Source organism: Phascolarctos cinereus, unplaced genomic scaffold (genome assembly GCF_003287225.1).
Source record: "Phascolarctos cinereus isolate Bilbo 61053 unplaced genomic scaffold, phaCin_HiC Scaffold_5;HRSCAF=322, whole genome shotgun sequence".
Lineage (NCBI taxonomy): Eukaryota > Metazoa > Chordata > Mammalia > Diprotodontia > Phascolarctidae > Phascolarctos > Phascolarctos cinereus.
In genome coordinates, this window is record NW_027555958.1 from 54,991,650 (window position 1) to 55,003,977 (window position 12,328).

The 12,328-nt window shown below is 36.8% G+C and overlaps 1 protein-coding gene across 5 annotated transcripts in view; it reads left to right on the forward strand.

Annotated features, from left to right (window-relative positions):
- The window catches only part of SLC16A1 (solute carrier family 16 member 1), a 35,185-nt gene that overhangs the window by 16,843 nt on the left and 6,014 nt on the right, over positions 1-12,328 (forward strand). For 4 of the 5 annotated variants that reach the window (XM_078154944.1, XM_021001972.2, XM_021001962.2 and 1 more), the window contains one exon: positions 9,829-10,071. In XM_078154944.1, coding sequence (XP_078011070.1) covers positions 9,855-10,071 — 217 coding nt within the window. In that variant the 5' untranslated portion in view covers positions 9,829-9,854. Of the gene's footprint in view, positions 1-8,233; positions 9,445-9,828; positions 10,072-12,328 lie in introns of those variants that run through there. The other variant, XM_021001989.2, reaches the window with a different exon arrangement.

Sequence of the window (12,328 nt, forward strand, 5' to 3'; positions counted from 1 at the left end):
TACTGGGAACTCAGGGGTGGTAGTTTTCAGTCAATCCCTTTTGAGATTATACAGGTTAAAGTATAACAACACACTCACCAGTTATTGATGGGACAGTTTGGTTATTTAGCTAATAGCAACTAAAACTTATTTACTGCTACCTGTGAAACAAATTTAGATTTTTGAATTGCAAATAGGTGATCTTACTTTTATTTAAAATCATGATTTTAAAATAAAAAAATTAAAATTCTTCTTATGAAGGAAAGATTTTTAAAAGCTTTTAAATATTCTAGATAGTATGTAGTATGTTACGGTTTTCTCCAAATAGCATTTAATAGTATTAGTCATTTAGCTTCCCTGTGAGTTTCAAGACAGGAAGCAGTTTGCATAAGCTTATTATAGCAGAGCCAAGATTAGAACTTTTGAGTCTCTGATCATTAGTTCTGTCATCAAAACATTCATAGCTTTCACAGCCCTTGAGTTTTGGCTAGCTAAGTAGGATAAAAAGTTCAATTTCTTCCCTCGTTGGCACTTCTGCTTGCTTTTTTACAAGGATGTGTGTATCATTTACTTTTACTCTTGTTACTTGAAGAGAGGTAAAAACTAGGATGGGGAGAGGTCACAGAAGTTAACTTGAGTTGAGTGGTATTAGATTCTGTGAAGCTAGTTCAAAGGCCACTTGTAGAGATAACCAGCTGTGTCAGCTACTTTTGAAACTCGAATGCTCCAATAAAACTAGCTTTTCTATTAGAGTAGAACTTAATCAAAAAGATTTAAAATTTTCAGGTGAACCTCAAACCTTGCACTATATTTCCCACATTATAAAAATAAGTTTTTAAATTTACTGATTCTGGAGTCTTTTCTGCCGTAATATTAAGTTCAGAAACAGGTCATCCTTATCACTTTGGAAAACATCACATAAAGGTCTTTGTGTTAGACTTGGGTGTAATGTAGACTATTCCCTGCTTTCTTGGCTATTTTGTAACTCCTTTCTGGGGGAAAAAATACAGAGAGGTGACTGGCTTTGCAGTCAGTTATTTCTTCACATGAGTTGTAGAGCTAGAGATTGGGAAGAAGCCTAGCCTAGTTCAGTCACCTTATGTAGATTTCATAGGGTCAGATACTGCATTAAAAAGAAAACAATTCCAAAAAAAAAAATCTTGGAAGGTACACCATGTCTTTATTCATCACTTTTAGGAGTCATAGGATGACCCCCCCCCCCAAAAAAAATCAGCTTTTCTTCACAAGGTGAAATGACAAAGAGCTTCATTTCCATCACTTTTAGGCTATATTTTATGAGACAGTCATAAATAAGTTAAATAGCAAGGCTAATAGGAAAAGGACAATGTAGGATAAAATCTTAAATTTTAATCCTCTTGAGCCTTTGGGCTTTAGAATACTAATAGTATCTGTGTTCCCTTTTCTCAGAGGGATATTGTAAATGAGTTTTGAAAAGGGTTTTACTCTGGAAATTTTATCTTTTTTCAGATTACTTATTTTTGTTCTTTTAAAAAAGTGTTTTTATTCTTTTTGAACTTAAATACAAAAAGCATTTCCATGTATACAGCATAACACAAGAAGAGGATTCAGTATGAAACCATGAATCTCCATTTCATACTGTTTACTTTAAAAAAAAGTTTAATAAAAACTATACATCATTTTTTAAAAACTACCCTGCTTTTCTGTGCTTCCTTCTGAGCTTTTGTTTTCTGCTGTGTACTTTTTTTTTCTCCCTCCATCCCCACCTTGCTGTAGAGAAGGCCACCATTTGATATAGGTAGGGGTGTGCGTGTGTGTGTAAATATAAAACCATACTATACATACTTCTATTTATCAGCTCTTTTTCTGGAGGTAAATAGCGTTTTCCTTCATAGATTTGAGCATTTATAATACTTAGAATAACTTAGTCGTTTACAGTTGCTCTTCAAACAACATTGGTGCTACTGTATACGGTGTTCTCTTGATTCTACCCATTTCACTCTTCATTATTTCATGCAAGTTATTCCATATTTTTCTAAAATCGGCCTGCTCATCATTTCTTACAGCATAGTAGTATTCCATCACAATATACCACTACTTGTTTAGCCATTCCTCAAGCGATGGGCATCCCCTCGATTTCTAGTTCTTTGCCACTATAAAGAGAGCTGCTATAAATATTTCATTTATTTATTTATTTATTTATTTATTTTAGTGAGGCAATTAGGGTGAAGTGACTTGCCCAGGGTCACACAGCTAGTAAGTGTCAAGTGTCTGAGGTCGGATTTGAACTCAGGTCCTCCTGACTCCAAGGCTGGAGCTTTATCCACTGCGCCATCTAGCTGCCCCTGCTATAAATATTTTAGAACATATAGGTTCTTTTCCTTTTTTCCTCATCACCTTGAGAAATGGGTCTAATGGTGGTATTGCTGGGTCAAAGGTATACACAGCTTTATAACTTTTGGGTAGAATTCCACATTGCTCTCCAAAATGGTCAAATCAGTTGACAGCTCCATCACCAGTGTATTAGTGTCCCAATTTTTTCCACATCCCCTCCAACTTCTGTCATTTTCCCCTTTTACCATTTTAGCCAATCTGATAGGAGTGAGATATTTCAAAATTGTTTTAATTTGCATATCTCTAATCAATAATGATATAGAACATTTTAGAACATTTGTTCATATGACTAAATATAATTTTAATTTCATTGAAAAACTACCTGTTTGTATCCTTTGACCATTTATCAATTGGAGAATGACTCATTCTTATGAAGTTGTCAAGGTTCTCTATATATTTGAGATATGAAGCTTTTATCTGAGAAACTTTATAAAAAATTTTCCTCTAATTTTCTGCTTTCCTTCTAATATTAGCTACATGGGTTTTATTTGTATGAAATCTTTTAAATTTCATGTAATCAGAATTTTCCATTTTACACCTCACCATGTTCTCTCTTTTTTATTCATAAATTCTTCTGCTGTCCATGAGTCTAATAGGTAATATGTTCCATGTTTTTCTGATTTCTTATGATATCTCACCTTATGGTTAAGGGATGTATCTATTTTGACCTATTTTGGGTAAATGGTGTAAGATATTGGTCTATGCCTAATTTCTGCCAGACTGCTTTCCAGTTTTCCCAACAGTTTTTTACCAAATAGTGAATTTTTGTTGCAAAAGCTTGAATTCATACATTTGTCAAACACAAGGTTACTATAATAACTTACTATTATGTGTTAATGTCTACTCTGTTCCACTGATCTACCTTTCTATTTCTTTTTTTTTTTATGAGGCGGTTAGGGTTAAGTGACTTGCCCAGAGTCACACAGCTAGTGAGTGTTATGTGTCTGAGGCCAGATTTTGACCTCAGGTCCTCCTGACTCAAGGGCCAGTTCTCTGTCCACTGCATCACCTACCTTCCCTTACCTTTCTATTTCTTTGCCAGTACCAGATGGTTTTGATAATTACTGCTTTAGTTTCAGATCTGGTACGGCTAAACCTCCTTCCTTTACATTTTTTTTCATTCATTTGATATTTTTGACTTTTTTTTCTTTCAAATGAATTTTGTTACTATTTTTTTCTAGCACAATAAAGTAATTTTTGGTAATTTAATTGAGATGGCATTGAATAAGTAGATTAGGTAGAATTGTCATTTTTATTATATTGACTATGTCCACCCATGAACAATTATTATTTCTCCAATTATTTAAATCTGACTTTATTTGTATAAGTGTTTTATAATTATGTCCCTGTAGTCCTGGGTTTATCTTGGTAGGTATACTCCTAGGTATTTTATACTGTCTACAGTATTATTTTTTTTTTGTTTATTTAGTTTTAGTTTTCAACATTCATTTTTATAAGATTTTGAGGTCTAAATTTTTCCCCCTCCTTCTCTTCCCCCTTCCCCAAGATGGCATGCAATCTGATGTAGACTATATATGTACAATCATATTAAATATATTTCTACTACAGTTATTTTAAGTGGAGCATCTCTTACTATCTCTTCTTGCGGGGTTTTGTTGGTGACATACAGAAATGCTAATAATTTTATATTCTGCTACTTTGCTAAAATTGTTTGAATGTTTTAGTTGAATCTCTAAGATTTTCCAAGTATATCATAATATCATCTGCAAAAAGAGAGAGTTTTATTAACCTCATTGCCCATTTTGATTCCTTCAATTTATTTTTCTTTTCTTATTGTTACTGCTAGCATTTCTAAAACAGTATTGAATAGTATTAGTGATAATGGGCATCCTTGTTTCACTCATGATCTTATTGGGAAAGGCTTCTGCTTATCCCCATTACAAATAATGGTTTTAGGTATGTATGTATCCCATATGAAACAGTAAAATTTTATAAACTTTTAAAATGCCAGTTTTATGTTAATAGCATGATCACAAGAAATGATATTTCTTGTATCCCTATTCTCTGCATTAAGAGCTTTGAATAGATGGAGCCAAATTTATTGTAGGACATTGACAGAATTGTGCTTGAGTTCCTGTTTAGCTTTTAGAAGGTTTTCTCTCTCATTGTCTTTTTGAGCACATGGATTCCTTACCACTTTTTCTTTCCTCATGTTATTTTCTGAATTCACTTGATAATTTGGAGGTTTTAAAGCTAATTTTGACGTGTTTAAAGAAAGATGTTTTGAATACAGAAAAATGCTTAGGATGAAAAACTTGAGGCTCAATCTTAAATATTAAAAGTATGGTTATTTAAATCAAATTGCAACAAATCATAGTTTTCAGTTAAGTTTAAAGTTTAATTATGTATTAGCTTTTCTAAAACATTTTGAAATGTCAGACCCCTTTTCTTTATGTTTATTCCATGGATAAATTAACCTTGTTAATCAGTTTGCTTGATTGCATAGAAAACTGGGGCTTAGAATGTTTTAAATTAACATCATTTTAGAGGGAAGGCAAATCTTTTTAGCAGAACTGTTAGACACAGTTCCGATATTGTGTAATTTGAAGTTGAATTTTTAGTAGATTTCAAGTCAGAGGAAGACAGTGTGAGGGAGTTGTGTCAAAGGCATTTTCCAGGGTGAAAAGGCTCCTGAAGAATGGGAGAAAGAAGTCTGAAGAGTTGGGAGTGGAACCCTGAAAGGAATCAAGAGAGGAATGAACATGGCTGGCATGGGCACTTACTTAAAATGGAAGTTTCAGGAGGAACTGACCAATCAGTAGAAGAGGCTGATAAGTGGGGACCGGGACGGAGGTGTGGGGGTGTGGTGTACTGGGAAGCAGCTGGTGATTCACTGGTAGAGTAAGAGGAGGTGTGAGCCCTGGAGCCCTAGTGCATGAAGCCAAGGCAAAGGAGCAGTGAGTAGTAGATGGTATGGCAGCAGTGAGTAGAATTTCTTGGCTAACCCCCTTGAGGGGTGGCTTCCCTCAAAAGCAGGGCTGATGTTGGCAGTGAACTTTGGCACTATTTCTGGCATGTGTTTCCTGCTTCTCCACTCTCCATGCTACCTCTATCAGGCTTCATGACCACTTACCTGCGCTGTTGTCTAGCCTCCTGATTAGTGTCTGATTCTTCCAGGCCACTCTTTCTTTTATCCATATGCCCAGAGAGTTTCCCCAATGTGAAGTATGCCTAGGTCACAGGCTTTTGAGCCAGGGAACTAACTGATCCTTTTCCAGAGTCATCTGGAAAAGTCATTCTCCATTACCTATTGGATAATATACAAAATCCATTTTGTTTTTGACATTAAAGATTCTTTACTATTTGGCTCCAATTTAACCTCTCCAGCTTTACCTTAATTTACTTCTTTTCACAAACTTTCCATTCTGATCAAACACGCCTTCTAGTTTGTGACATTTCATTTCCACCACCATTCTTTTGCCACCCTGTATTTCCCTGTGTCTATAACGTACTTCCTCCTCGCCTCCATCCCTTACAAAGTGAAGCTTGTGGGTACCATATTTTAGCCCTTTCCTGAAACATACTCTACCCTCTCACACCTCCAACTTACTAACCTGTTTTCACTCATTTGTACTTTACATTTATTTGTGTACAAGTCAACTCTTTGATTTCAAGGACTATTTAATTTTTTTGCCTTTTTATACCCCACTGCCTTTTGCAAAGTAGGCACTTAACATGTTTGTTAAATTGAATTCAATTCTTGACAAACCAGCATACTTGCTGTCCCCTGATCTGCTCTCTTCACTGCCTCTGTACATTTGGACAGAGTGTTCCTGCTCCCTAAAGTGTACTGCTTTCACTTCTCTGCCTATTGAAATCATCTCCAAGGCTTGACTCGGGGACCATTTCCTATATGAAGCCTTCCTCTGTCAGGCCTTTCAGATCAATGTAGTTGTAATTTTATCAAGTATCCTGTTGTTGTACTTTGTCAGCCCTCTCTTTGCACTTAATCACATGCTTCCTGGTATCATATTTAATTCTATGCATCGCATCTCCTCCTTTAGATTTTTAGCTCCTTGAGGTCAAAACCCTGATTTTTCATTAGGATTCTGGTAGAAGTTGGATTTTGATCCGTCTTGAAGGAAGCCAAGGAGTTCAGGAGGCAGAAGGAAGGAAGAGCATCCCTGGAAGATCAGTGGTGCTGTATGATATGAGATAGAATGGGTGATCCGAGAGATTGAGTTTTCTGAACTCTTGAAATACCCTATACAAGAGTTACTGTTGTTTACAGTTTACTGGATTGTTTTATACTCTGTAGAGAGCTTTATTTCTTGTTTAGGGCAGGATGCAAATGGGGCAGCCTGGATCATTCGCCTCATACTAGGTTGTGGTAGCTTAGCCTTTCAACACTGGAGATAACCCTCGACCGTAACACAAGTATGTTATTGTGTTTGGGTCTAAAGCTCTGGATTGGCCTAGTGTGCTTGTCTTCATTGCTTGTGATGTTACATAACAACTTGGTTCTGTAAAATCGGCTTCTTTGGAATCACACAGTTGGACTGAAATATTTATGAAAGTTTGCCAAAAGAGGAACTGCTGACAGAGTTTAACTTAACTTGAATAACCACAGCTATACAGCCTTGGCCAAATCTCTCCCTAATAGGTTCAGTTCTGCTCGTATTAGAATGCCCCTCCTGTTCTGAGATGTTAGGGGTTGCTTGGCCTTTTGTTTTACTGGAATGTTGTTTCTCTAGTCCTTGTGCTCCTGGGGTCAGATCAATTTTGGTAGTGAAGTTTAGGGAATAGTTTCTAATTGAATGTTAAACATGCCTTCTTGCCAAATACTGTCTTTCATTATTATATTTTTCTAAGTGCATATAGGCTCACAGATTTTAGCTTGACAGGACCTTAGAGATTAACAAAGGTGAAAACATTTTCTTAAATGAATTTTCTCTAAGGCTTGTTTCCTTCCCAGCACCAGAAAGTTCAGGTTTCTGCATTAGGAATGAAAATAAATAAATCTATGATCTGGGATCCTAATTATTATGTATAGTTGGGAGAAGCTTGCTTCTTTTAAAATTTAACTGCTTTGGCCATAACATTGAAACTGGGATTCATGGATTTTCAGGAATAGGATAATCAGGAATGAGATTGTGATCTTTAATGTACCATTGCTAGCATAGGGATAGGCTGAGTATGTGGGCTTTTTTTTGGAGGAGAGGAATTTGATACAGGAAAGCCTGAGAACAACCCTTAGATACACCACTGGAACCTAGAAAGAAGCACTCAGACAAATATTAATTGAATGTTGGTCTTCTGTGTCAGTATGTAAGAGGAAGTTTTCCAGAAGTTCATCCCTCTCAAGTAAAAAGTCTGCTGTTGTAGGAGCAGCTAGGTGACACAGTGGATAGAGCACTGGCCCTGGAGTCAGGAGGACCTGAGCTCAAATCCAGCCTCAGACCAGACACTTAACACTTGCTAGTTGTGTGATCCTGGGCAAGTCACTTAATGCCAATTGCCTAAAAACAAAACAAAACAAAAAGTCTGCTGTTGTTACCTCACAAGCTCCAGCTTTGTACAAAATAGTTGATAATATTTGTTGAGTTGCATTCACGTTTCTGCTCCAACTTCTTACTACTGGGGGGTTACTCAGTTCTTGTTGTGCATGCCACTAGCAATTGCTAAACTTTTGATTGCTGGACCTACTATATTAGAGTAAGCTCCATGACGGCGGGGATAAATTAAACATGTCTACTTCAGAATCTTAGCAAACACCTCTACATGTAGCAGGTGGCGCTTATATAGCTTCTTTTTGGTCTTTGGGTTTTTTTTTAATGAGGCAGTTGGGGTTAAGTGACTTGCCCAGAGTCACACAGCTAGTAAAGTGTTATGTGTCTAGGGCCGGATTTGAACTCAGGTCCTCCTGACTAAAGGGCCAGTGCTCTACCCGCTGCAGCACCTAGCTGCCCCCACTTATGTGTTTAAATGAATAAGTAAGTGAAAGAACAAACCTTCAGAGTATATTTCTTATTGGTCCTAGGAGAAAAAACTTATCTCTGGTCTTCTTTGGTCTTTGACATCAGTCTTCAGGTTTCTAGTGGTACAGGAAAAAATATGCTTTAGATCTTGACAGTCGTCACGTACAAGGCTAATTTTCCAGATGTTTGTGTGTGATGTTTGTGTCAGCTCAGTGCTCTCTGGGTTCAGTGTAGTCAAAGCCCTGTGAGTTTCTTTGTCCCTTACCTTGAAGTAAGACTCCAGGAAAATCTCAACGATAAAACTTAAGTACGGCTTGTGTCTGTGATTTCCCCAAAATGGGTAAAAGGGTTCCCAACTCTTACACAGGAACTCTGTAGATTTCATTGTTACAAAAAAATGTGTGATGCAAGGCAGAGACAGTGTCATCCTTTGTATTTGGGTCCCCAGTACTCTATATAATATCTCTATATATTAGGCCCTTAATAAATGCTTGTCATGTAATGAGTGACTCAAAGTCCATGGACAAATTCAGGAAAATAAAGCACTAAAATAGCCCAGGAGGCTTGTTGTACTGGAAGGTAAAGACTCTTTGTGGAACTGCTGGACAAACTACTCCTTATTCACTTACGTCATCTGAACAGTACATAGGAATAGCATGGATGGTTGGTAAAGCCAAGCTCCTCTGGCCCCTCATGCCTTTAGTCTCCCCAGTGATAGACAGTTCCCTTAAACTGTACGCTGTTGAGCAAATTTTCTACCTTAGAAGTCTTTACTTTCAAATGTAAGAGTTCCTTATTTTGGGGAGACTTGAGAACTCAGAATTACCTATTCGGTTAACCTTCCAATCTAGAAATATACTTTGTAAACTAGTCTCTGAGCTTAGGGATTCAAATACAAAATAAAATCATCCCTGCCCTCAAGGACTTCACATTCTACTTGGGGAGCAGCAGCACAACTTGAGTAAATACAAAATGTATAAAAATGATTTGTAAGAGATAGAGACGCTATTATGGGAGAGCCAGAAGGTGGTCGGGAAGACTCTGTTTTAAGAGGTGGCGTCAGAAGGGCGGTGTTGTGACAGCTGAGATGCTAACAGAGGTGAAATGGTAATATATTCCAAACGCTGGGGACAGCCTGTACAAAGGCACAGAGGTGAGATTTGTATAATAAGGCAATTTGGCTGGAATGGATTTATTGTAGAATGAAAATGTTATATTAAATAGAGTGATGGTTTATAGCTTTAAAAATAATATAGTAACCTTTTTCCTTTAAACTTGCTTAAAAGTTTAATGGGGCATATCTTGACCCTCTAAAAAATCTTTAACAATCTGTCATTTATCTGACTTAACCGTGATGATTATACTTGGTAGAATATTGCTGGCTATATCTTTGCTCTATAACTGACTGGTGAACATTACTTTATCTTCATCTACCTGCCTGGGGGTAGTTTGTCTAAACAGCAACTAGGACACTTAGAAATGTAAGTGTTGGGGAGAGTGTATTTGCTAAGTAGTGTTTTAACTTTGTATTTTGCAGATCTTTGAAATCCATCTTTAGTTAAGATGGCACCAGCAATTGGAGGTCCCCAGGGGTATACCCCACCAGAAGGAGGCTGGGGATGGGTCGTGGTTATTGGAGCTTTCATCTCTATTGGCTTCTCTTACGCATTTGCCAAATCAATTACTGTTTTCTTCAAAGAGATTGAAGTCATCTTCAATGCCACTTCTAGTGAAGTCTCATGGATATCTTCCATCATGTTGGCTGTTACATATGGAGGAGGTAAGTATCCATGCCACAGAGGGCCTTGACTAACCCTCATTAGTTTAGAAAAGATTCCTGGTTAAATAATGACGTGTTTGAAACAATAGTATTTATAGTTATGACTGGGGCTTTATTTGCAATTATCATTTGCCAGAAGAACTCTGCTATTGTGTGCCTTGTAAAGTCCAATATAATATACAATTCTAATATAGAAATTAAGAGATTTGAAGAGGCTGCAGGTTGCTTATGGAAGGAGCCATATTTGGCTGGAGAACTATGGTTGGAGTGTCAGCGCTTTGAAATTTCTGTTTGTTTTCCTCAATCGGAAAATGCTGGTAGCTAGTTTCTTATTGCTGCTGTCAGTTAAGTTTTCTGAAAACAAATTCTAAGTATGTGTTTGTTTTTGTTGATATTGGAAGAGTTAAAATTCAAGCTAACTTTTTTGGTTCCATGAAGAGGTTTCAGGTAAAAACTTTTCATGGTAATACAGTATCAAAAGTGAAGAATCTTCCTTTGTGTTTGTGACCTCATAAATATCAGAAACTGTTTAGCAAGGCTTCAGACTTACTTTTTGCTTACTTATCTTCCTACATTTTTTGAAATTGTATGAAAAGAAGATCATTACTTTCATTTTTTGTAAGGTAGTAATTTACAAGGCAGTAATAAGCATGGCGGTTGTTTGTGTTGCCTCTGGGCATCAAGCAGCATTCTTTTATATTTAAAAATCAAACAACCGTAATCCTTAATTTCTGTAGCATTTAGTGTTGTAGCAAAGCCTTGGCAGAGGATCTACTACAGACATTTATTAGATTTCATAAAGTAGACCCTCTTTATTTTATTCAAGATTTGACTTCTGTTTCCTCGTTGATTATGGTAGCAGTCTAATGTCTCAAATTCTGTTTTTTTAGTTGACTATAGATAAACTTAAGTAAGTTTTTGGAGTCTCCATGTTCCAGATGTTAATAAGATGAATAATAATGATAGCAGCAGTAATTTATATAATGTCCTATAGTCTTCAAAGTACTTTGACGTATATAGTTTCACGACTTACCCTAAGGCACTGAATTGGTGGGCAGAATCCATCCATTAGTCTTTTCTAAGTACCTGCCATTAGCTCAGTACTGTGTAAGTTGCTACTGGAGGGATGTAGATTAAGTTAGAGATATGGTCTTTGCTTTTGAGGGACTTACTTAAAGAGCTTCTGTTCTGATCAAGTACTAATAACGTAAGTAAACAACATGATAGTATGAAGGTAAATGCTGTGTAAGTTCCCAGGGTTATGTGGTTTGTTAGCGGCAGAGCCAGAATTTAGACCCAGGGCTTCTACCCTTCTGACCCCAAATCCATGAGTCTTTTCACTGTGCTTTTCTGTATATTTATAAGAAGTGCCTGAGAGTAATAAATTCCAAGCAACCAAAATTGCTAAAAACATACTTTGGGTAACCAGAATCTGGTAGCGAGCTTAGAATGCCTTTCCTGAAAGCAGTCTTGAGCCAATAGTCTGAATTAATGGGCTTGTATCACGTGTATTTTCTACATGAGGAAACCAAGGCCGAAAAAGAGAAACAATTTCTCCAGATTCTGCCTCTTATTGACAGAGCTACAGGTATAACCCAGGGCTCCTGATTTCTCATCTGGTCCAGTGCTCTTTCTGTTTCCAGTTAAGTTAGGTCAGGCCCAGTGGATTTGGAAAAGATTATGGGAGCCCAAAAGTCTGGAGTCTTGCCCTGTGCACCCCAGTATTCCAACAGTTTTCTAAAATATTTTTTTCCTAAACTATAAAAGTAGCTTTTGGGAAATATATTGCTTAATTTTTTGAAATAGAGTAATATGACCTAGAGGTAGTCATTCCCATGTAGTTACTTATATGTGGTTATAATTAATACTACTGAGCTCATGTCTGGACTGGCAGAAAGCTTAAAATCCATTTGCATTTTGCATCAAAAGCAGCTGACGTCAGCGGACTAATTGCACATGAAACTTTCCTCTGGGAAACAGTTTCTTCTTTGTCCCCTGTTAGTGAGGTGAAGTGACTAGCATATTTTTTCTGAATCAGTATTATGAAGGTCGGGAAATTATAACCCTTTTGATTTTTAAAAACTGATTGATGCCATCCTTCTCCTTGACTAATGACCCTAATGAACAGCTTGTCCTAATGAGACTTGTTTCAGTTAGTAGCATATGTTGTTTTAAAATGGCATATCCTTTTTATAGTTGTCATAACATTTTAGTTTGAGTACTTCTGTGCCACACCCTGAACACTGACATGCTTTGG